The sequence below is a fragment of the Anser brachyrhynchus genome, assembly GCF_964034855.1.
Source record: "Anser brachyrhynchus genome assembly, chromosome: 1".
In the NCBI taxonomy this organism is placed as follows: Eukaryota; Metazoa; Chordata; class Aves; order Anseriformes; family Anatidae; genus Anser; species Anser brachyrhynchus.
In genome coordinates this window covers 122,948,839-122,976,763 of record NC_137694.1, presented here as the reverse complement: position 1 = coordinate 122,976,763, position 27,925 = coordinate 122,948,839, and the positions used below count along the sequence as shown (strand labels likewise).

The window sequence follows — 27,925 nt, the reverse complement described above, 5'->3', positions numbered from 1 at the left end:
AAACAATTTTGTTTCCTGATGTTACAATAACTGCATTTATAAACGCATTATGGGCTGTGTGAAACCCAGATACCTATCCTGTATTACTCTATAGCCAAGATGGAGGGGTTACATAGAAAAGATCCTGTGTCTCTCTCTCTCCCCCTCACTCTCTATGTATTTTGATAAGACTCCTTTAGTAAGGCCATTCATGAGCCTATGTAGAGTGGTGCTTCTCAGCCTTCCCAACAGAAATTCAGGCTGGTATCAACTGTTCAAGTACTCCACTCAGAACAAAACAGTCACATTTGATTAGTGTAACAATTTTTTATTTGTTACTTTTTCACATATAACTTCATGTAAGCTACAAAAATTGTGAAATGCAGAAATGGTATTAAGACTGCAAACTTAAAAGTTGTGATTAAAAAAAAAAAAATCTTTCCCTGCTAACAATGACCATTTAAAATGAACCGTATTTTGATGGTTTCAGTTAATAAACATACCATACATTTCTCAAAAATAAATAAAGAACAACATCAGAAAAAAAAATCAATACCATCAATAACGTGAAGCATTTAGTTGTCTTTTTTTTTCTTTCATTTAAAGACAAATTAAACTTCTAGGCACAGTTTTAGGCATTATAGAGGACACAGAGGCAATAGGTTAGTGTGCACTGCTCTGTACAAAAATACAGTCTGAATAAATTACGTTGCTAGCCATAAGATTAGATTTCACTTACCGGTCAGTTCATTGCATGTTTAATAATATACAGTTACATGCTAATCCATATATATCATTTATATCTCAAACACATAGGTCTCTCTATATTTGTTTTTAAAATTTACAAAAGCTAAATGAAGTTGTGCAAGAAATCCAGAAGAGGTGCAAGGTACTTGTCAGCACCGGACGGTATACTTTAAGCCTAAAAAATACAAATAACTAGCCCTGCTTGCAAGTTTGCTATATATATATATATATCTTTGTTCATATATATTTGAATGATAAACAAGGGATTTGTTGTGTGAAAGAATCATCCTGACAGTGAGACAAAGCTAAACAACTGAAATAACGATGGCATGACACAAGCATAATGTTCAGAATGATTAATTTGTTGTACGTACACTCAGACACCGACTTTCCTTTCTTTTTTTTTTGTGTGTGTCTAGAAAGAAACCAGAAGTGTAATTACCTTTTGTTCAGTCCTGAAAAACAACTACCATTATTGGAATGGGGGTGGGGAAAAAACTCAAGTAGCAACATAAGAAAGTTAAAGGGAGGTTCCAAGCTGATAAACGTAGATACTTACATCCAAATACTAGATGTCCAAGTGAAAGGACCTGAGAAGTTTGAGAGGTGCATCCTAATAGACTGAATTATATTTAAAAGGAAAAGCAGGTGCTGAAATCAGATCTCTGACCCAAATATAAATGAAGAACCTTGTCTTTAGGCATTCACATTTGTAATTTTTTGCCTGAACATCATTCGTATTAAGAGGCATGTGATTTTAGGAGTGCTTGTGATTAACTTGCATATGCCTTAAGCCTGACATTTAATTTCACTCAAACTCCACATAAAGAAAAAAATGTTTTGATAAATTTGTAATTTACTACTACAGTATTGTACCTTCTTGCCAGCATTGGCAAAGCACCGTGCAATACTGGTATCAAAACACGATTCTCCTAGAAAGGCATAGAAATCTTCTAACAGTGAGCTTCTCTCTACATTAACCTAACTCCCATGCCAAACTACAATGTTCTCCGTGCTGCTAAATAAAAGCAGAACTACAGAGCAGTTCAGAAAGATACAGAATTTACTACATACTGAATATCTGCCTTAAGTCAGTCTCAGAAAAAATAAATGTTATAAATGCTCTTGGGTGCCTGCAAAATAAACGGACGTATTTCTTCCTCCCATCCTTTTCCTCTTTAGGCATTGCTATACAATCCCTCTTAAGTGAAGCTATCATTTTGCTCTGTCTAATCTAATTAATCACCACTGGTCCAGGAAGGAATGCTGATACAGAATATTTTTCTGTGATAGTAAAGGCTTAGCTCCAGGGAGGCCTGGAGTTTTAGAAATCATTTCTGTACAGCAGCAACACTTTGAGAACAGCTTCTTAGAGGCAGTCCTGGGGAAGCATGGTCAATGCAGAGCCTCTGCTCCCTGGGAACTGCGGCATAATCATTAACACTGCTTACATTGAGTCATTCAGCAGTCTTTTCTGTGGAACCAGCAAAACCAGTTGTGCAGAGGTGGACATGCAACCCCAGCATATCCACTGTTGCAGAGGTCCACATAGAATATACTTTAAAGTTCTTCATTAAAAAAAAATAGTTATTTCTAAAGATTAGAATTGTATAAAAATATGTTCATAATTAATTCAAAATACCCAAACAAGCAAATCGTAAACAAAAATAAAAGTGATGCAGATTAAATACACTTAGAAATTCTCCCTATTTTAACTTGGGTTTCATGTAATGGGTACAATATCCAGATGTTTTAAGTGGGAAACATACTAAGCAAGGAGTAATTAGGTGTACATAATCATCAGCCAGTCCATTATAAACTCAGCCTTTAAAAACATAAGAGTAGCTCCTGCAGTGCTAATGTTTTAATATGGACATGATTGGGTCTCAGCTATGTTCTTGATGATCAGAAACACTAGCAACCTAACTAGATTTTTAAAAAATGGCAGTTTTTTTTTTCCTTTGCAACAGCCTTAGAAAACAATTTTTAATAAGTATTAGATTACATATGGAATAACAAGTAGTTATTTCATCCACTTGTACCTTAACTTGATGTGAACTTTTAAGCATTTCCCATAACACAGAATCTGTACAAGGGCATATACAGAAGACAAACCATTTTATGTTTATTTTGCAATGCCAACCATGACCAGGGGTACCAGTCCAAGACCCTCAAAAATGTGTACAAAGTTAGTATTTTAACCACTGCATCACAGCTCCTATTACAATTTAAAAATGAATTCTCTTTCTGCCTTTGCATTTATATTTGTATTATATATATTCATTTATACTAACAAATACCTTCCAAAAATAGAATTGAACTTGTTCCATATTCATTTTTTTTTCACGGTGATGTTCGGAAGTTAAATGGGTACTTAGGAAAACTACAATTCATTCATGCATTTTAGATGCCTTAGGGATGTATATGGTCTTTTGTCCTCCCCCTTATTTCCACCCTCCCAGCAAAATACTCAGAGCTGAGACAACTTCCAACCACATAGTCAGAAGCACGTGTCTCCTGGTTTGGACTTTCTTCAACAACCTGCTACAGCTGGCATGGTGATGTCAATTACCAATTCATGAAATCCTGTGTGTGTTTGCTTTCTTTTTTTTTTTTTTTCATTCTCCAAGAAGACTGTCGAATGCAGATATTAGACAAGTCATTAACCAGTTACATTCACTGCCCTCAACAGTTACTTGCAACTAATTCCTTAAGAGCTTTTTTGAGCAAGTAATAAGGGCCAACACAGCCTATTGTACAAGATGCCATTGCCTGTTTATCAGACATTTGAATCCTCTACGATACAGAGAAACTTCTAAATGGAGCCTATACCAGCTGCTCCCCTGAAGGCAATAGCAGATGCTGGCCTTGCATTCTCATTCCAACTAGTTTTCTCACAATGATCGCCGTCACGTAGATCCTTTGCTTGTTGTCAGGAAAAACAAAGCCTATGTATCAGCAGCTTGCAGCATCTGCCTATGTAAGATCAGCAATCCTAGTGTTCGCAGTTCTTCTAAATGGTTGTAAAAGCTGGTTACAGTGTTCACACCCAAAAGGCAAAGGCTATTTTATCAACAGAGCAGACTGGTGCTCCACAAGTGTTCTAAAAAAACTGTGAGTTAGAAAAGATGGAGTAATCCTTTTGATATTTTTCTTTCCATTAAATGATTCTAGTAATAGTCTTCATAGTTCTTAGGGTTCAGGCAATAAAGGATGGCACCCCCAAATGAAAATATAGTTGCACCCCAAGCCAGGCCATAGCCCCAGTTGAACTCATGGTATATTTTCAAGCTGACTGTTTCAATGAACTTGATTGGGTAGAGGACTAAGCTGCACACCTGAAGAACAACTGAAAAAGAAACAAACCAAATGTCAGAAGAGGCCTTAAGTCATGTCCATAAAACCAACACATAACTTAAATTCACATTTCAAAATGCTCTTGGTGCAATTTTTTCTATTAATACTGATCTTTTTGAGCAGTATGTAAATATATATATATATATATAAAACCTTCATTTCTTCCACAGAGATCAGAGCAGTTCTTGCATATTCCCTTGATGAAGAAAAATGATATTGCTATGGTATAACAATAATACTTCAGATGCCCAAGAAATAAACAGTGAAAGCAATCTTTTTCCAATTCTTTTCTGTCTCTCCTCTTTGTATTTTAGTCTGGAGCCATTATTCCTTCCATAACAACAAATCTAAGATCATTTGTTCCATACCTATTATAAATAAGTCAAAACAACAAGAAGCAAGAATAAATGAATATTAAGAAATAAAGCTCAGAATCAAATTCTTTACTTAGCCTAATAGTAATTCATTGTAGTATGTGATCCGTACTGATGTTCATGGAGACTCACTGAATTACGTATTTCGTATGCATTACTGTGTACTGTAATCAGAATTAATGATATTATTGCACAGAATAACAAGGAATCCATAAAGTTTGATCAATCGCTAAACTTTTCAACAGCAACATATTTCCTTACATTATGAATTTAGTGGGTGGGTCAGAGATGCTTCATTTTGAAAAAAAAAGCTAATAAAACAGATCAAATCCAAGGCAGGAAAAAGCTTAAAAACCATTACTTTCTACAGTACTGTCCCCCCTAAGAGTGCCACATTTCCCACTGTCTGATCCACAGATCATCAGAGGAATTCAGCAAACCTGTCCTTTGTGTTACACCAAAACAATATATATGGTAACCTGAAAAGGAAGGTGCAAGATGAAAAACCCCAGTTTTCACATAAACAATTCAGTTTGATCAGTGTCCATTCTCTTTTATAATCAGGCATACTGCTAACAGTATAATTGGGACAATAGCTTCCAGGGTAAGCAGGTGAAAGTTGCACTTAATTTGAAGACAAGAACAAGACAGATGATTTGGTGATTCTTTAGGCTTCTAGTTCTGCCATCTACAAACAAATATCATGGGAACTAAACACCATAGGAACATACAAAACAACCTTTTTATCCCTCAAATATGTGATAGGGCTCCCTTCCGGCATTTAGAACTATCAAGTTTTAAAGACTTCAGTCCGTGACTTCCCCTATAAACTACCAGCCCCCTAATTACAGACGGTGAGCACATCCACAAAGTTGAGCACATTCTTAAGAATTTGCAGACCTGAGACATACTCTGATCAAAATTCAATGGTATGTGGTATAATGCCATAACTACTTTGACATTGACTGGTTCATTATTTTTTAGACTTTTCTAGGTATTGTTAGAAGAATGAACACTATTTTTATATAAAAATTGTGAATTTTTATAAAGCCAAAGTCAAAATAAAATGCCAGTGGAAAATAAAAAGTATGACTACTTTTGGCTACAGAAGCTCTTTTGAAATTACAGTGAAATGAAATAATGTTGATTATATTCTCCTGCTGGTCAAACACTTTTTGCACACCCAAAACCTGTCATTTGCCTTTTCATTCCCACATGCCCTCTTCAGTGCTGTCAAACTGTCATCTTTCATTAGGTGCTTAGAGACTAATGCTTTCTTGTCCTCTGGATGGGGACTGTGATGGGGAGAGGATATCCAATGCTCATCATACACCCTCTAATATCTCTGCAAAACATCCACTGGAAATTCACATATCCCTACCTCTCGCATCCGGTTAGCATCTTGGACTCTTTTTTGGGACTGACAATCTAAGTAATGTTTGGATAGTGGATTTTCTGATGTGGGTATCAAAATCCACAATTTTTTTTTTAATCCTAAAATTATTGAAGTGTTTATGTTATTTCTTTTTAATTTTTTTTTGTCTGCCAGCTCACAAAATACTGCACAACACTGGAGAAATTTTGACAGGGTACACCAGGGAAAGCTTCTAGTCTTATGAAAAGATTATGCATTCTAATTCTGTATAATGAGAACATGGTTATACCCCAAAACACCTGAACATATGCTCAACTTTCAGACACATCTTTAAGACTAAAGTCCAAGATAATTTCCTCAGGTGAATGGGTGTAAGCAAGTTCTTCGGTGGCTTCCTGAACTGGAGCTGCAGCACCTCTGCTGGGTCAATACAGAAATAGCCATTGGTGTGTGTGCATCTGTATCAAGTTGCACCCAAGGAAGCTCCCTACCTTCGCTCAATCTAATACTGAATTTTAATCTATGGACTGGACTTGTCAAAAAAAAAAAAAAAGTGATTCCACTGGAACATGTGGCTAACAGAGCAACACCTACAACACATACTTTTGACATTTTTATAGTGAGGCATCTTGAATTTGCTACTACTGGTTCAGCTACACTATTGAAAAATTCAAAGGCCCGCCTGATATCAGCAGGCCAGCAGAAACAACCACACTGCATAACAGTGCTGTCACTTTGCACTATTTACATCTCCCATCATTGTTGATCCTTGTAAAGTGGAAAGGGACCAATGTAGGCTAGAAACAAGTCAGTGAAGTTACAAAAAATGACCAGTATGACCCAAAAAGATGTTGAAACCAATGACTGCAAGCACTGATCTGTGTCCAATAAATTTAAAGGGACCTGCTCATAGGAAGTGTATGTACTACACTTTTTCAGAAATACTAGTTCTTCCTGTAGAAAAAGGCTGAAAAATAAATAAATAAATCCACCTAAAAACTCTATTCAAAAAAAAAATAGTCAGCTCAAACTAGACTACTCATTTCAAGTTTAGACACATTTTTATGGCTAGTGCACAGTACAGGACAAGTACACAGAAACAAGAATAATAGTTTTACTCCATTTACGTGAGGTGTAAGTACTCACCACATTAAACATACAAAAATCACAACAAAACCTTTAAAACCAGGAAAACTGAATTTCAGTCATCTTTTTCCTTCATTTAAATTTTTAACTATAATAGATTTGATGTTTAAAAAAAAAAAAGCTTGAAAATTGGGCTTTTTGATCGGTGTCTCTTATGAAAATGGTGGTGCTGGCTAGTTCTCTGTACCATTTCTCCTGCTCATTCACATGCACTTTATTAGTAACCAATAGGTGTTGCAGTTTCAAAGACTGACATACAACAACTGTCTAGGAACTTTTTGTACTTAATATAACCTGTGCAAGAAATTGGGAAGGATCATGAAGAGGAGGGGGGGGTGATCCATGCTCATTTTAAAAATATTGCTAACTTCGAATATGCCACCCTACTACAGACAAAGACCAGGAATTTCAGCACGGGGCCCAGTTGGACAAGCAGGGAACTTTTCCAACGAATGTGTAAGAAATGAGTAAATGAGCAGGAAACAAGGATAGACAATGAGAGGGAAATATAAAAATACTATTTTGATACTTACATACAAAATCAGGAAGGCTGAAGCCCAGCTGGAGCCCAACATCAAGCTAAGAAATGGCAAAAAAAGTGTAATAACAAATTTCCACAGGTGCGTTCATTGCAAAATGAAGTTCAGAATATGTACTGGTCCAATGATGGGCAGAAAAGCAAGTCTAATGAGAGATGATGCAAAATGAAGGCTTCTCCAAGATCTCCAGGGGTCTTGGAGCCTTTGGGAAGGAGTAGGGCAGTCAGCAATGCAGGAACAAGTTAGAGACGACACAGTTGCATCAATGTCTATCAGCATCACCTCATCCCTTGAAACTTTATGAAGAACATCTTCTAGTACATCTAGTTCAACAAAGGCAAGTGCAGGCTCCTGCACCTATGGAGGAATAACCACAAGCACCAGTACAGGCTGGGGGGGTGACCTGCTGGAGAGCAGCTCTGCAGAGAGGGACCTGGGAATCCTGGTGGGCAGCAGGCTGACCATGAGTCAGCAATGTGCCCTTGTGGCCAACAAGGCCAGCGGTATCCTGGGGTGCATTTGGAAGAGTGTTGTCAGTAGGTCAAGGGAGGTGATCCTCCCCTTCTACTCAGCCCTGGTGAGGCCACACCTGGACTATTGTGTCCAGATCTGGGCTCCTCAGTACAAGAGGGACATAGAACTACTAGAGTGCATCCAGAGGAGGACTATGAAGATGATGAGAGGACTAGAGCACCTGTCATATGAGGATAGGCTGAAAGAACTGGGCCTGTTTAGCCTGGAAAAGAGAAGACTCAGGGGAGACCTCATCAATGTGTATAAATATCTGAGGGGAGGGTGTTGAAAGCATGGAGCCGGTCTCTTTTCAGTAGTACCCAGCAACAGGATGAGAAGCAACGGGCACAAACTGAAGCACAGGAAGTTGCAGATGAAAATGAGAGGGCATTTCTTTACTGTGAGGGTGACAGAGCACTGGAAGAGGTTGCCCAGAGAGGTTGTAGAGTCTCCTTCTCTGGAGATGTTTAAAATCCACCTGGATGCCATACTGTGCAATGTGCTCTAGGTGATCCTGCTTGGCAGGGGAGTTGGACTAGGTGATCTTCAGAGGTCCCTGCCAACCTTGACCATTCTGTGATTCTTGGAGTGCACCTCCAAGCATGTGCAGAATAAGGTGGCATTCAGCAGTCAGCAGGGATTCACCAGGCAAGGGTACAGAAAGGTGCCAAAATGATTGAAGCCTACAGCAAATTGTCCGCAAGAGAAAGGATGGTATCTTTATTTAGATACATGAAGAGGAGGCTAAGGAGCAATTTCAATGCAGCCTACATCTACCTGAAAATGCAACTACAAAGATGCTGAAACAAAACTCTTTGTAGTGCCAGGAAACCTAAGATGTTGGCAAGAGACAGAAATTTCAGTTTCACAGATTCAGAATGGACACCAGGAAAAAAATTTTAAGGAAGCCAGTACAGCAACACGACAATCTACTTGAATGGGTTCTACAAGCTTATCCTTTGAGATCTTCAAGACTAGTCAAGATAAAACCACAGCTGACAGACCTAAAGTTAATGATCATCCTGCCTCAACAACCTCAACAAGGAGCTTGGACTAGATGCTAGATGACCTGGAGTATCCTGTCAACTGATTTCTTTGATGCTGTTTTGTGCTTTTCTGATTTTTTTTCCTTCTTGTAGCTACGTGCACTTCCTCCTACCAAAGTCTGTCCTACTTTTTCAGACCATTCTTACAATTCCTCGAAATCAAATTTTGTCTTCCAACACATCTGTATTTTTTTCTACCTTCATTTAACTGCAAGTTTGGTAAGTATACTTTCATTCTGTTTCACAGAAATTATAAATAATAAAAAAATTATAAATTATTATATGCATTATAAATAATAGCACAGAACTCAGGAGTTAATCCAGCAGAACTGCGCTCTGACTCCCTGTCAGAATGTAAAGATATATTCTCTACATATTCTCCAAATATTATCTGCTTGTCATTCTTTTACTCTCTCACCCATATTTTCACTTCACCACAATTTCCCTAGCTTACATCATGTGAACATCATGTGAAATGTGTTAAAAGCTTACTGACCTCAAAGGTTCCTCTAAGACCTAATCATAAAAGGTAATGAAATTGTTTTGACACAAGTCACCCATATGAAGTCTCATTACTCCACAGTCAGTCAAATTTGTGCCTTAATGGGCCGAAAAGGAAGGAAATTCTTAAGACAGTGAGAGCACAAGCTTCTCAGAAAGCATTGTTAAAATAGAGCCTGTGAAAGCAAACATTTTAAATTACTTTTTTTTTTTTTTCCAGGCAATCACCAATTATACTTTCTATTCCTAAAATTTTACTTGGTTAGCACTCAGTTATCTGGTAACCATATTGTGAGTCTCCTTACGCTGACAAGTTTATGACCTTGGACATGGCACTTTGAGGATGCAGCTTTCAGAGCCAGTTTGAATCAGAAGCATTTAAATACTCCAGCAAGCATGTACGCTACTGACCCCTACTTGACCAAAAATGCTGGGAAGAGCTGTATGGGGACACCAAGTCTACCAAGCTCAATTAAGACATTTTTGTATCCCTTCATACAGCACACTGACAGGAGTCAACGAATTAACAAGCCACCATGATGGCTAGCATTGAGGTGTTTATAAACCCCAGTGGACCAAAGATAGCTCCACGCAAGTGTCCTGCAACTCTGCCTTTCTGTATGCTGTACATTTTTCCATCACCTGAGATATTCTTGCTCCTCTCCCATTACACAGAGCTGAAGGTACATATTTTAAACACACACTTCTGTAGATCATTCAATGGCTTATTCTCAGTATCTATGTAGAATTATTTTTTTTTGTCCCTTTATCACCTCTTTCAGCCTCAGTAAGTCATTCATCTTCCTCACCTACAAAGTCACTAAATGAAACCTAAAGCTGAGGGGAAAAAAAAAATCAAAACAAGAAGAAAGAAAAATGCCTGGAACCAACTGCTCAGATTCTGAAGTGCCTGGAGGTCACTTTTCCATTTGGTTCTCTCTCCCACACTGTGATGTTTTCTACCTGACACCCACATAGACCATTAATATATCTAGGCAACTCATGCTGTGTCCTTCTACCAGAAGGCGGCAGAGGGATGTGTTCCTAATCAGTCAAGCAAAATATTTTGTGATGTCAGAAGATTCATGGGACAGGGGTTTTCTAGCCTCATGGATGTTCTGTGAAAACCACAGGTTGCATAACTTCACTGTGCTGCAACCTTAACTTTTTCCTCTTCACTGGTGGATTCTTCAAATGATTCTCTCAAGATATGTCAGTCAATACTCATCTCAAAAAGTAGCTGAAAGCAAAGAAAATCCATAGGAAATGATGGCAACAATGTCAGCATCAAATCTCTAAATGATTCTCCTCAGACTTGCCAGATAACAAAGAAGAATGGGGCAGGCTGTCTTTGCCTCATCATCTCTTTTCCTTTTACAGACTTCAGGCCAGGGCTATTTAAAATGCATGCAAGCGTGTGCATGCACACATACAGGCAAAGGAAAGAGATGAACACCACTCATGAGCTGCAGCATTAATACATTTTCCTTTCTGATGCAAGTAAGCATTAAACCTGATCTCCTCTCTGGTGACAGCAACAGAACCCAAAAGAATGGCATGAAGCTGCATCAGGGGTTCAGGAAGTGGTTGGACAATGGTCTCAGACATAGGGTCTGTTTTTTTTGGGTGGTTCTGTGTGGAGCTAGGAGTTGGACTCAACGATCCTTGTGGGTCCCTTCCAACCAGGAATATTCTACTGTTCTAAACTGCCACCTTCCCCTCCCCCCTAACTTTTGTAATAAATACTAGAACGAATTTTATACACTGGAGAACAGATTAAGCTTTAAACGAAACAGTAATATTTGGAAATTTTTTATTTAAATACAAACTGTCTAAGTAATATGGCAAGATAGTAATTGCTCACACATACGCTGCCTAATTTACTAAACAATGTTATGATAAATTAAATCAAAAGCCAAATAAGAAACAACTACGTAAACTCAACAATCCTTATCACTTTAAAGTTAACTGCCCAATATGATTTATAACCTCAGAATTAGTACTAATTTTTAAAGTAATGGCACAAGTGCCTTTATTTATTCAGTCAACTCAGCAATACAACACACGAAACAAAAAGATACAATTTCTGTTCAGAAAATCTGATCCTTCCTTGCACTCATTTTCTCAAAGTGAATAAAATACAACCTACTTATATTTCTTGAGCAAATAAAGTGCATCTTAAAATTCTGTGGTTCAATCAAAGTAACATAAACAGCAGGTGGCAGCAGGAGCCTTCCCCAGAGCTTGCTTTGATTTCTGAATCTCAGCCCTTCACGTGCTGAGTTCCTATCTTTTCATATGCTTGTAAGTGGCTTTTTTTAATACATCCTGAAGACTACAGTCTGTCATTCTCTTCATTACAGGCTATCAGAAGGGGCTTAAGCTGCTAGCTCCAATGCAGATATGAGTGACAGGATGAAGGCAAACTTTTCTCGGTGAATCTCGGGAGAAATAGAAACATTCATGCTAAGGCCCAAAATACCAGAATGTATGAAAGGAAATGATTTGATATTGTAATTATACCTCACTGGACCAGTTTTAGGGACAATTCAGATGCATACGTCTCCCTTAAGATTTTGTGATAGTCTATGTAAACTGTTCCATCCTGATGTTTTAAAAACCAAACAGGGACTACAGTGTGACAGCTTGTTAAATTAATAACTAAGTGAGCAAGCTGACACAATGAAATTAATTCCTCCAGTGGCACAGGAGCATCTATAAATACCTCGCAACATAATCCTATTTATTTTCACACTTATGGCTTCAAGGTTTCACATTCGAGCATTAGTTTTCCCAGTTTAAAATTGTAAAAGGAAGAACATCAAAATATCAGAAAGGGCTTTGCATGAAGAATAAAAATGGGGCCATCAAGCAGCACAAAGTAACAGACTAAAAATGGTACTTAAATGGATTTATCTTCTGTAGTTTTCCCTGCTGCATATACTTCACCAAACCCAAAGTATAACAAGAATAAAAAATTGTTTAAGAACTGTAAGAGTGCAATTGCAAAATTGATTAATACCTTGTAAAACGGGTATTCTGAGAAACCTCACAGGACTTAACAGTCAAGAGGTAAACCAAATGCTTCTCAATTGGTATGCAGTACAAGGAACATTTTCTTTCATGAAAGTAAAGCTGCCCTCATAAACTTTTCATAATGGTGCTGGTAAACTGCTTACCTGCAGCAAAGAGCATGACTGCAACTGGTCTGTAGAACCGCCTCCGAGATCCCACACAGATAGAGATCAGACCAACCAGGAAAGCTATGAGAATGATGGCAGCACCACCCAACAGCAAAGCAAGAGTAGCTATCTGCCAGTCTATGGGAAAAAGAGAGAGAAAAACACTAATAACAATTCAATTGCAATAAAACAAGCCCATAGGCTCAGCAGAAACAACAGAATATGAGGAACACAGAGCCTGTATCAAGGTTTGGGTAAATAAACAACTGCACTTTGGATTTCTTTTTGCTAATTAGAGAAACACCTTTACACAACAGATACGACTTAACAGCAAAGTGCAACAACCTCACACAATTTTTCAAGGCTTAGTTGGCCTCATAGGGATTTCAGCTTGAGGAAGATTGAATAATTTGATAACTTGGCTTTGTCCAATTTAGAATGAGAAATTGAGGTTGGGCCAGGATTAGCTAGCATGTCTTAGCTGACCCCAAGAATGCTGTAAGTCTCTCACAGAATAGAGTAAAACTCAAACCTCTGCTTGAACTGATTAGGGTGACATAGGAAGGAAAATACACAGAGGCTGATCATGGATACATTCCACTTGAGAGGTAACAAGCCTATTGTAACAGGAATAAAAAAACTAAAGTAAAGGAAGGAGATTCTCAAAGGAAGGAAATAACACATTTTCAACACTAAAAAAGGCGAATGTTTAGCCCTTATAAAAGATGGTAATGATGATTAGATGCAGACCGAGTCAAATCTGAAATCTGCTTTAAAGTCATCCTAATGTGTCAGTTTTTCTTTTCTTCTCCCGAAAGCAACTTTTGAATCTGGCCCAGTGTGTTTTCTAATTAATTTTATGTATGCAGTTACAAACAATGTCCTTGAAGTCTTAGATAATATAAAACAAAATTCATCTGCAAGCAGATGGACACCAAGGCCACACAACATCTAACTTAAAAGCTTCTGTAGGATTTTAGAAAGGCATAGGCTTAGTGCCATCTCTCCATGCAAAAGAGTACTTAAGACTTTGTTTCTCTGCAATCATGGACTTCAAGAAAAAGAAACTGATCACTATTTACTATTGATCACTGTATTTTGTACTTTAAGGATACAATGCATATCTCGTTACTTTGAGCATACTAGCATGCATACGACATTCAGAATGAAATGGAAGAATGTGTTGTATAGTTCAAAGAAAATAAAAGGATTAATAGTTTTCAGAATGAATTTGGAGATCTTAATGCTACTAAAATAAGAACAGCAACAATAAAAATGCACATTCTCTTTCTGAAAAGCAAAATTCAGTGTTTTAGACAACAACAACATATTTCTGGTTTTGACAGGGATCTAATCTGCTAAAGATGCCTAAAATGCAGTTGTGGGGTTTGGGAATGGAAGGTTTGCAGCTATAATCACAAAAAAACCTTCATATGTTATATGAAAAAGATGGAGGAGATGAAAACAAGAAACTGAATAAAAGATCTATAAAGACGTTTCTTAAAAAGAATGTTATTTTAAAGGTGTTTGTGTGTGTACACACTTATTTTCATTCTTGTTAGAAATCTAGGCATGTTGTTTACTAATACTTTAATTACTAAGTACTCAACCTTCCAAGCCCTTTTACTCCTTGTTTTTGGACCAAAACCAGGGCTAGGAACAATCTTTCATTCTTCTACTTTCAGCATGCAATCTAAAACATCAGTTTGCTGCATGTTCCTCTGCTTTACTGTTAGTGGATGGAAATACGATTTTAGTTATGGATTGGAATGTTACGAGAAGTGTTTTTTAATGTTGATATGATACTTCAAAAACACTAAGTGGTTAGTATAGTGATGATTTAGAAAGTATTCTTCCAATATCACAGTGCATTATGGATAGAAAATACAGAAATAAATAAACAGAATGGACCATTTTGGAACACCATGAAAGGAATCTTCGCACTTGAAGATTACACAGATACAAAGACTAGACACGTAAATCCATCTTGCCCCAAAGTTAAAAGCCATAAAAAAGTGATAAAATAAATCAAAGTGCCAGATGGGAAAACTCAGAAACCACCAGTTTTGAAAGCCACTACAAATAATAAAATATTAAATATTGCCTTTGTATTGACCAGATACTGAAGTCTAATGCAAACAAAAGGTGTGCAGCATTGGAGTAGCAAACAAATGGAAAAAGATTTGAGTACACTACGGCGTTACAAAGCCATGTAGCAAGGCCACCAATCAAGTGAAAATAACTAAGGCAAAGATGATATAGGCATGAAGTTAGAATACAGCTTAGCTTCCAGGACAGAGCTATCTACGGATTTTGGAAAGGTTAAAAAATAAACAAGCTACTTTACTATAGTACCAATGTGGGAGGTAAAAGGACAAATCAGTGTTGGAAAACACCTACACTCCCAACTTAAAAAAAGAATTGACTTAGTTAAAGAAAATTAGTTTCTAGAATAAGAGAGCCTACTTGTTGATGTTGACAATAGGACCAAACTGAGGACTGAGGTTCTATATGTTCCTAAGGATCGGGTATTTAACATTGTGTTCTGTGTTCCAAAATGTCTGGAATCCTCTCCTGCCCCACCTTTTTTTTTTTTTTTTTTAGTTCCAGTTTACATTTATGAGACCATGCAACGCTAGCAGCCTTTAGGTAGACCTGCAACAATGATGGATTCTGTTTGAAGACCATCATGAAAATCAGTCCAGTCAGACAGCAGACAGACATTACAGCATAAATAATAAGGGGCTGAGTTTTTCTATATTGCCTACCATGGAAACTGTATGCTTAAATCTCCTTGTTGTCTTAGAAACACCTTAACTATCAATTCTGTAAGCCATTTGAGCTAGCAACAAAATAAATCTTATGTTGGACTAAGTAAACAAATTTCTGTATAGGCAATGCAGAAATTATTAACAGCAATTATTTTAAGAAGAGGCCACTGGATTTGTTTTATACAAAAGAAAACAAACATCCAAGAAAACTGAATCACCCCTGAACCCCTGAAAGAAGAACCCCCTGTAAGTTAAGATAGATACAACATTATAACCACATGTAACAAATGCTTTTCTACAATAACCAGGTGTAGTTTCCTCAGACTACCCAGATGTGATTTATAACACACAGCATCAAAATCGGAACAGCAGATTTCTCCTTTACATAGTGTTACTGGTACACAGAACATGAACAACATCACTATACTTTGGTGGTATCCAAAATATGCTTGCACCATATCTATACCTGAGACAATCTTGTAAATGAGTTACTATACTCATTTCAGGAGACAGCAGTTCAGTGAGACTGTTTGTGCAGAGATAAAAACGTGCATGAACATGAGCAAAATGGGACTTAAGAGATGATCTTTATAAGTTTTCAGGATTATAAATACGTGTTTACACTTAAGAATGCGCATAAATATTTTTCACTGTATATCAGTACAGTTTATTTACATCATACAACAACTAGTTAAGAAAGATGTTAGGAACCAGTAAAAACTCCACTCCCGCAAATCCTTAAAAACTTCCAGATTTTAAAAGGTGCTGCCGTCTCACAGGCATGCTGAAATTAAGTTCCTTTGTTGTTTTATACCTGCAGAGACAACAGAAAGCCTAACTTTTTCCAATTTTCATGATTTTACCAATCTGAACAACAGGAATTAATACATTTTTGGACAATCACTGAGTAATTCAAGACAGATTTCTTAAGAAAAACCTCATTTAATTTGTACTGTATTTAGTTCTGTAAATCCAAACAGTTTTTTACTGCACATGAACCATTACTATGTTTATTCCATGGTAAATCTATAGCTCAGTTCTGATAGCGATGATAACGTTTGCATAATTTTTATTATAACAATCTGCCTGTTAGTTTAGGGATGTGGATTTCAATATTTGCAAATGCATGTAAATTTGAACCCAGGTTCTTCCAACCTATTTTCAAAGCATATTGTATAAAATTCATAAAAATCACCACTTTGAGTAAAATAAAATATATGAAGTTTCTTTTCAATTAATTGTTCACAGATAATTCAGTGCCTTTTTGCAAGGACAGCCTGGTTACATTGCTCTTTGGAAATTATACCAGTTTCTTAATAATATGGAAGCACAATGTTAATTGTGCACTAAAAGGTGTGACTCTCCTACCTTCTTGCCCCCTAAAGAAATGACCTAAGGCTTTATCTGTATATTCATTTATAATTAGAAGCACCTCATTTTGCTCTATTTCTTGGGCAAAATAATGCTTCAGTACCAAATTAAAATAAGGAAAAGCCTTAAAAGAAGGATTAAAAAATATAAAAGTTCTGCAATGTTTATTTTAATAGATAGGCCATTTGTTAATGTGAGAAAGAGCAATGCAAATGGCTAGCACTGTCATTTTTTCACATTTTCGGCAAGTTCCCAAAAAGTTAAATATTCTCTCTACATGGTATTGTCTAGTAAAAGAAGCTGTGGAAGTAAAAGCATATTGTTGGAATATGTGAAGTATTTGTACATATGTTTCTTTCAGGCAACACAAGCAAACTGAATGCATCTCTTAAGAAACAATCAAGTACTCCTTTCTTTCATACAATGGTTCTTCACAGAGTCCTCTCCTCATAGAGGCTAAAGAAATGCATGCATCTGTTACAAGCTGAAGGTAATGACCTTCTAGCACTAAACAAAACACCAACACTAAAGAAAAAAAAAACAAAAAAACTTTTAACATTCTAGGGCAAGTTTTTCTGATTCATTGCAAAGCCTCCACTTAGTACATACCTGCTGTCAGCCAACAAATATTCCTAGAAATTTTAATATAGCATTTAAATTCAGGAGTATTGAATTTCAAAGATTGTGTCAAGTAAAGCATAGAAAGTTGAAGCACCCACGCATAAGGAATTAAATATAACCTACTGAATGTCATAACAATCAACTAAGATAAATAAGACTGCTACAGATATTCTTAATTGTTTCACATTAAAAATTATTTTTAAGGTTATCAACAGTCATCAACTTCACCATCAAACAGCCAACAAAAGTTTTAAAAGTATAGCAACAATATAAAAAGACAAAGGTTGAATCTATTTTCTAAAAGTACATTGGTCACATGATAGTGCTCTTTTTTTCAGCACTATCAGGTGCATGGACTTCTGTGGAAGGTCAAACAGTGAAACTCAGTGGAAATACTGAAGTAAAACAAGTATTGCATTCACCTTTAAGATCTGTGTGTATAATAATCTTATGTAATAAGTCAGTTTTTTGGAATCTTGCCTGAGATGAAACAACGTGTTTTTTGTTTGTTTTTTAAAGAAGTTGCTCAGATGAATTGTGCTTTTACCTTCTAAGTTCAAACCAACCAAAAAATAAAATTAAAAAAAAAAAAGAAAAAGAGTAAAAAATATTTGGCTGATATGCAGATGAAGGGCAAAATGGCTAAACCTGGGAAGCCCAACATTTATAAGTTATTTGGTTTCTACTCTTCTTTTACAGTCAGCACAACAAGTACAGTCTCTTGAGACTGTGTAGTCTACACTTCTTCACACTACAGAGAGAAGCCCTTTCTGGCAAGATCCATACCAAATTTCCATTAAGTTCCTCTAGCCACAACCTTTCACAGTGGAACCTTGTACAAAATAGTAATAACTAAATATTTTGTGCTCCTTGTCAGTTCATACAGTATACTTATTACTGCTAGTTGCTGTACAGATGCACTCTGGTTTCTGCATTTGCTTTTATGGATTCAGATTTTTTTTAAGTATGAAAATTGCTTGTGTGTGTGGCTCTTCAAGTTACTTCATCACTTAAAAAGTGTTAGCCATAGCTGTGGGAACCAGACAGCGGTGGCTGGGTGCATCATTTTCTTAAGACAGAACTCAGATACTCCATCAAGGCATTCTTCTACTTGTGACTTCAGTGTGAACTTGAACATAAGATATAATAAAGTGAGGTCTCAGCTGTAAAAATAAGCCGTTCAGGGAAGAGACAAAGCATTTTTCTGCTTCTTTTGCAACAGGAGATTTATGTATTGTGCTATTACCTCAGAACTTGGTCGTCTTCTACACACAAAGCCGTTGATACCAGGAGTCTTGCACAACACAGGTGGGCTAAACAGTGAGGTTTTTATGTACTAATTCATCAGGATTTTGGCAACATCCAAACAGAAATTTGAGCATTTTAAGCTGAGTGTCAAAATCCTTAAGTGCCTCCTAAGGATAATTCAGAGGTTCCACATAAGGCATCAGTCACTTTCAATTTACTATACAAGAGGCTTGCAGGACGGTTTAGTGCTCCTGATGCTGAGTGGAAAGTCATTTAAAGCCAGACAAAGAAAAAAAGAACATGCACAGAGATGTATCCAAAAAACAGCTAAGTGGAGCAAAATCAAGGATACCCGTGTCTTGCTGAGACATGGGATGCCAATGTCTAATGATAGCAGCTGACTAATGAAATAGAAAAGGCAGATGCCTCCTTAATTGCAATATATTAGAGGACTTCTCAGAAACTGCAAGATCATTGCTTCTCATCTCCAGACCTGAAACTCTACTTCCCTTTCCAGAAGAATATAACTACTGGGTATGACTGATACCACTTTCTTCCATCTGCTAGACCCAGGCCATAAAAATATAAGAAAGATCTACAGAGCATGTAAACAGATATGATGGAATACGAATCTGAGTCTTGCTTTCAAGTCACTCTTACCTAAATGGTCTGTTCTGACTTTCCACCAACAAACAAAAATGCCTGAACATTACTGGGAGGCAGCCTGAGTTCAGTTTCTCCCAAGCTTGGAGGGAGAAGTCGTTAGCAGTCATTTACAATGTTGGGTCTCTCTCACTTAGGCTTGTTCTTGCTTTACTCTCCTCCAGAGCAAGACAACTTTGATCAGAGCAAAAGACACTGGCTCTGTTCCAGGTTAGGTAACAGCTGGTTGGAAGGAATCTATCATCTTAATTCCTCAGCCTGGGAAGAACTTGCTTGCTAGATCCGAGGACTAATTAGGCAGCCATTGTGCAGATGCAGGCAATGCTACAGGAAGTTTTTTAAACCAAATGCCACTGCCCACGTGGATTTGTTCGGGAACGATGGTAGCACATCAGGCACCTCTTCATTCACCTTTCAATGGGAAGCAGAGCTCTTGGTGTCTTCCACCTGAGGATGCTGTTGAGCAGGCTGGGTAAAATTTGGTTCCCGGAGAAGTCAGCAGCACGCAAAGCAGATACGGTCTCAATTTCTCAGGATGATTTCAGCAGTCTGGCACAAGATACGCAGTGCATTAATCTGTCTGATGTTTCTGTTTCAGCTGCTTTATTAGGCAGACTGTGGTGGCCCTGAGACTACTGGACTCAAACTTTGTGCGCTTCAAAAACAGTGCAAGTTTTATCCTTATTCTCTACAGGATATCAAACCAAACAACAAAAACAATAAAAATATGGTAACCATCTCTGCTGCTGCTGTTGTGCAAAGGAGACAGATTTTGCAAGACAAGATGGTCTAATGCCTTGGGGGGTTACAGATGTATGAGCAACTTGAAACATAGCAGGTGCTTGCTCCTCTGCACACTGACACACATCTCTCCTGAAGATTAAAGCTTGCATTCCTTATTTATAGAAAATACACACTTTGGGAGGGTTTAGTATAACTCCTCTCTTTCTGAGTCATGGCCTGCCTGCACTTCTAAAATCACTGAGTAAAATTCTTTAAATGAAGCACCTCTTCAGATAGAGTCAAGTGCTGCCATTATACCAATCTTTATTTTATTATTTAAAGGCAACGTGCATTGCACATCACTTTTGACAACCAATGACTTCAAGACAAGCACAGCATTACAGAAAATCAAGTAATCTATAATTCATTCACAGAATAATACAACTTGTACTCAGGCACTTCTTCCATTGGCTATGTGACATTCCTCTGAGATAAGCTTGCTACTACACCATTTGAATTATCGGATATTCATTCATTCAAGAAAAAAATGAAACACCCACCTACAACTCCAAGAACATCAGAAAACCCTGGAAATCTTAGAATTGTGTCATTAGGAGAAAAGTGTGGGAGATGTGTTATACAAGCTTTTCAAGAAAAGCTCACCTTTTCTGACCTCAACCATATATACTACTACATTTCAGTAATCTGAGGAAGGAAGAAGTGCACTTCATGTTGTAACAGAAGTGTAATTATTTCCTACAGTTACCAATGCTCTTCAAGCAAGCTGGCCATCTTTTGCAGTTTTCAAAACTCATTCCACTGTTCCTTGCAGAAAACAGTTAGCATTTAGAATAGTTCTAATAGTACTTTCCATCAAAATGATGGCATTTATATTATAGAACTGGAACAAGTGAAAACACATAAAGCAATACAGCTGGATAGACTTTACCCTCTACAGCTTGCTATCTTGAATCTTATGTGGTCAGCCCTGGACACAAATCAGTAACAGAGGCAAGGTTGCTCTATACTTGATTCTAAATATAAAGTCTCATCAAATATTTAAACCACTTACAATCTCCCTAACATAAGGAATATCTTTTAACTTACTGGTGCAAGGGTTCTTTATTAAATAAAGACTGAGAGACTGAGACCAACAGGATAAGTTGTAATGAACAACAGCAGTAACAATAACCCACTAAGATTAGAAGTATTCCTTTATCTATTTTTTTTTTAAAGAGCGTTATCAGTCATAATGTGTATGGTGCTCTCTGATCAGATAAACTCACACAAACTTCACACTTTACACATCAAAGTGCTATAACTATATCTCTTAGCTGGCTGGAGAAGGATGGCTAAAATGGTAGCTTGCCATCAAACTAAAAGGTCTAGACTACTGTGCAGAAGTCTTAGATGTGTTACGCTCACAGAGTATGGCCTTGGGTAGCCTGAGACTAAAATAAGCGCTCCATTTATAAAAGGGGGAGCATAGCTTAAAATATTCTATTTGGGCTAAGGGGAGAGGTAATTAACAAATTCAAGGCATTCTGAACACATTCAAGAAGTCAGATAAACATAAGGCATAAACAGAGTATCAGTGACCACAGAGTCACAGAAAAAATTTGGTTAGAAAAGACCTCTGGAGGTCATGTCACCCAGCTCCCTGTGGAAAGAAGGGCCAGCCTCCAGTCAGACCCAACTTCAAAGCTACATAAGCTTGCTCAGGGTCTTAGGTGGTGAGTTTGAAGTAGTATAGCTTTTGATTTTATACCCACCTTCAGATAAAGTGTTGGGGATGACTATTAAAGAGAGTAATATGGAAAGTGCCAGACTACAGTTTTTAAAAATAAATTCATTGTTTTATTAATTCATCTGTACATTGTGTGAGCTACTTTCTTCAGACTTAGTTAAATCACATTTGTTTCCCTTATTTTATATCAAACTATCAGCCTTGCTAAGGTTTTTACAAATGTGTCAACATCAACTCAGAGCAACGATCCACATCTTCTAATGAGGAAGCTGCTTTTGAGCTAGAAATTTCCCGTTGGAACAACTGCTTAGATTCAAAACAAGCAGATACCATCCAAGACCATTGAGCCATGTTAATTCGGATATCGGCATCTAATGTATAATTAAGGTTAAAACTCTTCAAGTGCTACCAAATGAGCAGCCTCTGATTTTATTTTTTTTTCCTTTCGAGAACGAGTTAGTACAGAATTATAAGCACAAAACTAGATTCAAGTCATTTTACTGCATTATGCTTTAAGTTAAGCTTACGTTTATGGTTTGACATTTTTAAACCACTAGGCTTCAACATGTACAGAGGCCCTTTTGCATTTATTTCCTTGAGATTGTTTTGTTTTTCAAACATTCATGGGTAGCTTATAGAGCATGTAATAATCTTAAGGAAAACTGAGTTTTCATAAACAAATACATAGGTTATTAAGTAACAAAGTCATGTCCCTCACCCATCAGGATAGTTTTATACTGGTTAATAGTATTCATTCAAATATATTTTTATATGCACTATTTTCACAATAAACTGAAATGCTCCAAAACGAGCCATTCTTCTCTATGAATAGTGTGCGTGTGTGTATATATATATATTTACATATAAAATGTAAAATACATGATTTTTACCTGACAGATCAGATTCTGTGGAACCATTCCACATCATATTTATGTATCTTTGATTTAGAAAACTATAAAGTCTGCAGTGAACTGCATAAATTCAAATCTAATACTATTAATTCTGAAAACATAAGGTAACTACCTGTACAGGTATAGACACATCATGCAGTTATACATAGGATGTATTTAATTTTAGGCAGATACTGAGACAGAAATAAATATTCATACATAACTCCTGATAAATCTGTAAATGAACCATTGCAAATCAGACTTAATACACTTCAAATGAGGTCTAAAGAAAATTTTGTTTAATGACACCAAAGAGAGATTCCAAACCCTGTAAGTTTTCAGTTTAGTATCTGGGTTTAAAATACAACAGACTTAAAGACAACCTGTGCACAAGCCAATTTAAGCTTTGATCATAGAAAATAATTTTATGCCTAGACAGCTGGTGGAACTGTAAAGCAACATTGCTGGATTTTATCACAAAGATCTCCACACTGGCAACTTTGTTAAATTTTCAGCTCCAAAAATTGTTATTAGTGGGAATTTTAGAATTTCATACAGGGGAGAGGAATATGCATGAATATATTTCTATTTCTTGCAATTACAGAAAAAAAATAAAAAGATGACTTATGTAGACTGTAAAGACTGAAAAAGAAAAAAGCAAATTAAGATGAGCTCTTTTATATCTTGAGGTTTTTAAAAATTAATTTGTCTATTTCACATATTTGAACTGGCAATACTGTGCAGTACTTACACAACTTTAAAAGCAGTATGAAAGCAAAGGATTGCTTGCAAACTATAGGAAAAGGCCTCAAAACAGTGAGTGAATGCATGCAAAAACACACCCCAAGCACTAGCATTACTCAAGGAAAACACAATTATTTCCTGCTATAACAGCCAATGTAATCATGTTCTGTACATTTCCTTCTGTTCAACCACTACCAAGTTGCCCTTTTGATAGCAGTCAGGGGTCCTACATCTAATTACAACAAAGGTTTTTAATTAAACCTTGAATATGCTTTAACAGCGTCTAGCATGAGCTTGCCCTTGATGGTGCCACTTGAGGTGCTCTCCTTCAAGGGATGATGAAGTAAATCTCTTAAAACCATGGGTGAAGATGCCTTTTCCTTGTGTATACTACTGCTTTTCACAGCTAGCTACCTACAAAGCTGCTTGCATCGGTATCAAGCTAAAAGAGCTTTCCCTGTGGGAGCTCTCCAGTATCTCCAAAATATACCGCTTGCTATATTCTTGATGTAGGAGAAAAGCACACTTAAAATATTAAGGAAACACACAAAATGGTCTCGAATATGAGTCCAGTTCAACTGGATGAACTTACTGGGAGCCCTTCCACTGACTTTAGTAGGAATTATAACACACTAGCAGAACGTGAAGGCATACAGTACAGTGTCTCATATTTCAGGTCTCCTCTGAGTGCAGAATTGTGTGCCAAACATGAGGAAAATTAAGGTTTTGTGTTTTGTTTTTTTTTTTTTTTCCCTAGTCACCTCAAATAAAACAATCATTCCCTTCATCCCCAGTAGCTTGTGAAACCTGGCTCCACTAGACAGGAAAGTATCTAAGGAAAATAAGTAAAGCTCATTCAAGCAACTTGAATAAAACTGAGCAGGCAGGAATTTTCACACAGTATAGAAGAAAGCTTCAGGAGAGGGCAAATTTTCAACACACAGTGTCCCACAAAACTATATTTTATTTCTATCCATCCACACTGATTCGTCTTCCATCTTTCCATAAACAAATTGGTAACTAATAAAGCAACGAGATAAATTAGTTGCCTTACATGCTGTTCCAGAAACTGTCCTGCTTCTCTTAATGTCCCACTGTGTGCGTGCATGCGTGTATGCACATGCGTGGTGGGGCACAGATTGAGGGGGGAGCCCAATGAAGTATGTGTGGGGCGGGGGGATTTGAAGCAGGTTCTCATTCAAGCCAGCTAAAAGGTCCTTCTGCAATCAAGGGGATACTATTTCAGGAGACAGAGAGAAGGGGCAAAGGATTCACGTTGCTAAGGAGACAGTAGAAGCTGACATTCCTACATAAATTTCCATTTATACCGGGGAAGGAAAAGAAAGCTCTCTGAAGTTTGTGTAGATACCCGGGTAACTGATTGAAACTGACGGTTCTTTACAATTCATTTTGAGGATGTGTGATTTAAAACAAAATCCAAAACAACATTCAAAACCTCAAATATTACTCCACACAAGTATAGAAAGACAAGAACAGGAGCAAAGGAACCTGTGCAATTTCTACTCAAACAGAGATCGGCAATTTCCTAGAACCTGTAAGAGGATTTCAGAGAAGCCAGAAAAAGAAAAGCCATCTAGAACATGCAGACAGTCCCTTGCCCCTTTCCCAAAACAAGCATCTCATCCCTGTGTGGTTTACCAGAAGCTGGAGAGCACAGTGATCCAAACGGATGATTTAGCAATGCAAGCATGTGTGGGGGGAGCATGGGGGTGGAAATGAGGGGCAGAGGTGAAGAAGAGAGGCCAGCTTCATTTGTAAATGTTTCTGTTGGGATTCCTGATATTGGAATCAGCATAAAGTAAATAAAACAACACATGAAAACAGAAATGATTATCGAACTACAAAAGAATTTACTGAAAAAATATTCAACAGGCAGCTTGCTTGTATCACTCACAACCAGTTGAGTGTTTTTTTTTAGTACCCCAAGCAACAGCGAAATGGCATTAAAAATAAATAAATACTTATGACCAAAGACACAGAAGCCTGAAGAACAAAAGAACATCAAGAAGTCAAAATAGAGAATGTGGCAAGAAGGAAAAGAAGTATGAAAGACGATGGCAGCAATAGCAGTACATGATAGAAAAAGACACGTACAAGCACACCCAGAGGGATGGAGAGAGCTAGAATCCAGATGTCTTCACTTGGGACAAAATAACATTTTATTTTATTTAAGATTTGGAAGCTTCAGCTTTCCATGCCTTGTGACTTCTGGGGATGTGGACGTAAATGATAAGACCCTTGATCCCCAACAGCTTCTCCTCATATGATAACAACGGCCACAAAGAAAAATAATCAAAAGTAGCCTAAAGTCGTGATCTTTTGTGAAAGCAGTCAAGCAGAGATAAGGAATCAGTCACCTCTTCCATTTACAGAAGCTGTCCTCAAACCTCTCCTGCATCCTAGACCGTTACGCGGGGAAGGGAAATAGCAGACGGTGGACTGCCGGAGCCCTCCCCAGCGCTTTATTTCCAGAAATCCCTGCCCTCGCCTTCTCTCGCAAGGCGGAGGAAGAGGGGCCGGAGCCGAGTGGCACGGGAGGGCGCCCTGCTGCACGGCGGGTGGGGACGGCGGGCGGGGGGGCCAGCCCAGGCCCCGGGAAGGCGAAGGGGAGGAGGGGGAGGCCGGGAGACGAGCACGGAGCGGCGGGGGGCCGCGAACGGTGCTCAGGGCGGGCGGTCAAGTGGCGCCCGTACTTTTCCCGACGGCGGCGGCCGGAGCGGGGCACAGGGCTGGGAGCGGGGCGGCAGCGGGCGAGGCGGGGAGCCCGGGGAGGAGAGGTGGCGGCGGATCAGGGCCCCGGGCACCACTCCGGTACGGAAGGGCTGTCCCCGGGAGCTCGGACCTCGTCCCGAGCCGCTGGCAAACCCGGGCGGCCGAGGAGAGCCGACTTTGGGATGGCGGGGGCACGCCGGCGGGGCAGCCCGGGCACGGAGAGCTCCTGGCGGCCGCGGTGGGGCCGGGGGAGGGGGAGGCGGCTCGGGGACGGGGGGGGGGGACAAGGCGGAGGGGCAGGGGGAGCGGGGACAGCCGTATCTCACCGCTGTGCAGCGTCGACTCGCAGAGCCAGCTGTCCAAGTTGCCGGGCTTGCGGCAGGACTCCCAGAGGGACAGGTAGTACTGTTGGTCCGCCGTCACCCAGGCGGGGCTCAGCACGGCCCCCAGGTCCAGGCACAGCGCCAGGAAGATGCACACCAGCCCCACCAGCTTCAGCGGGGTCAGCACCGAGACGCGCACCTCCTCCATGCCGCTGCCGGACGACGCCATGGGGACCAGGAGGAAGATGAGGAGGAGGAGGATGCTCTACCGCCAACCCCGAGGGGAACAGGAGCGAAAGCCCGGCTCCCAACAGGAGAAGCGGGGGGCGGGAGGAGCAGCGAGACCAGCGCTGACTAACGGCGAGGAGAGGCTTTCGCAGGCAGCACGGCTCCCTCCCTCCTCCGCCGCGCTCCCGCCCCGGTGTATCAGGTGCAGCAGCTCCCCCTGTCGCGCTCGGCTCGGCTCGGCTCGGCCCGGCCCGGCCCGGCCCCGCAGCGCTCCTCCCCCGGCCCGCCCCCCGCCCTGGTGGCGCCCGGCCCCGCACGGCTCGGCACGGATCGGCCTCTGATGGCCGCGGTCGGGGCGAAGTTTGGGGAACTTTCCCCGCTCAGCCCGGGCAGAAACGCGTGGAAGCGGCGGGTGCGGCCGGGGCTGGGTGCCCCGCGGCAAAGCGCCGTGGAGCGGGGGAGCGGAGAACCGGGAGAAAAGAAAGGCCACCTCGGGTTGGGGATCAGCAGCGGCTGACCTTGATTCCTCTTCTCGAATGACCTTTAAATCACAAGTCTTCAGTATAAGGTTAAAGAAAGAAAAAAATCAAGGTTTCGTTGTTCGCGCACGGGCGTACTGGTAATTCCCTTTTCCCTCTCCCATCAGCTACGTTTCTGAACCCAAATTAAATCTTAAGAACGGATGAGTACTTTGACCAGCTTTCATTTCATCTCTGTTTATTTTGCTTAATTAGCATTACAGTACTGAGAATGTCAAGGGTGAATATTTTGGCTAGTTATTAAACATTAGTACTAGTATAATTCACTATCTCCCTCACAAAACAGAAACACATACAGAGATGTTGTATAATGTCCATGAAGGACTATTAAAAAAAAAACAAACCTCAGATTTGAAAGGGAACAACGAACAACGTGACTGAGATTTGAGGCAGAACTATAAAAATGGGAAGGGAGAAATCAAGCCCCAAAAGCCATCGTCAAGTGTAGAAACAGGAGAAAACCCTGCTCCATAAGTCTTTCTTCAAACTATAGGAATATTCTCAGTAATTTCAAAAGGTGCATGGTTAAATCCTAATGATTTAGACAACTTTCCTCACTCTGTTT

The 27,925-nt window shown here is 39.0% G+C and overlaps 1 protein-coding gene across 2 annotated transcripts; it reads right to left on the bottom strand.

The window, feature by feature from the left end:
* Positions 1–286: 286 nt before the first annotated feature.
* TMEM47 (transmembrane protein 47) lies at positions 287–27,113 on the bottom strand. 2 transcript variants are annotated; one of them, XM_080576303.1, is made up of 3 exons: positions 26,597–27,113; positions 12,757–12,897; positions 287–4,075 (listed from the first exon to the last, which is right to left on the bottom strand). In XM_080576303.1, the coding sequence occupies exons 1-3, from the start codon at positions 26,820–26,822 to the stop codon at positions 3,897–3,899; spliced, it is 546 nt and encodes a 181-aa protein (XP_080432429.1). In that variant the 5' UTR covers positions 26,823–27,113; the 3' UTR covers positions 287–3,896. The 2 variants fall into 2 exon arrangements, with proteins under 2 accessions (XP_080432429.1, XP_080432430.1); XM_080576304.1 differs by lacking the exon at positions 287–4,075 and adding an exon at positions 7,565–12,018 and having other exon boundaries at positions 26,597–27,043.
* Between the last annotated feature and the right edge of the window lie 812 nt (positions 27,114–27,925).

Coding starts and splice junctions, on each gene's coding strand:
- TMEM47 (XM_080576303.1), bottom strand. CDS start 26,822: ATGGCGTCGTCCGGCAGCGGCATGGAGGAGGTGCGCGTCTCGGTGCTG. Junction 12,898..26,596: donor CGAGTCGACGCTGCACAGCG/GTGAGATACGGC, acceptor TTTTTCCCATAG/ACTGGCAGATAGCTACTCTT. Junction 4,076..12,756: donor AGTCATGCTCTTTGCTGCAG/GTAAGCAGTTTA, acceptor TTTCTTTTTCAG/TTGTTCTTCAGGTGTGCAGC.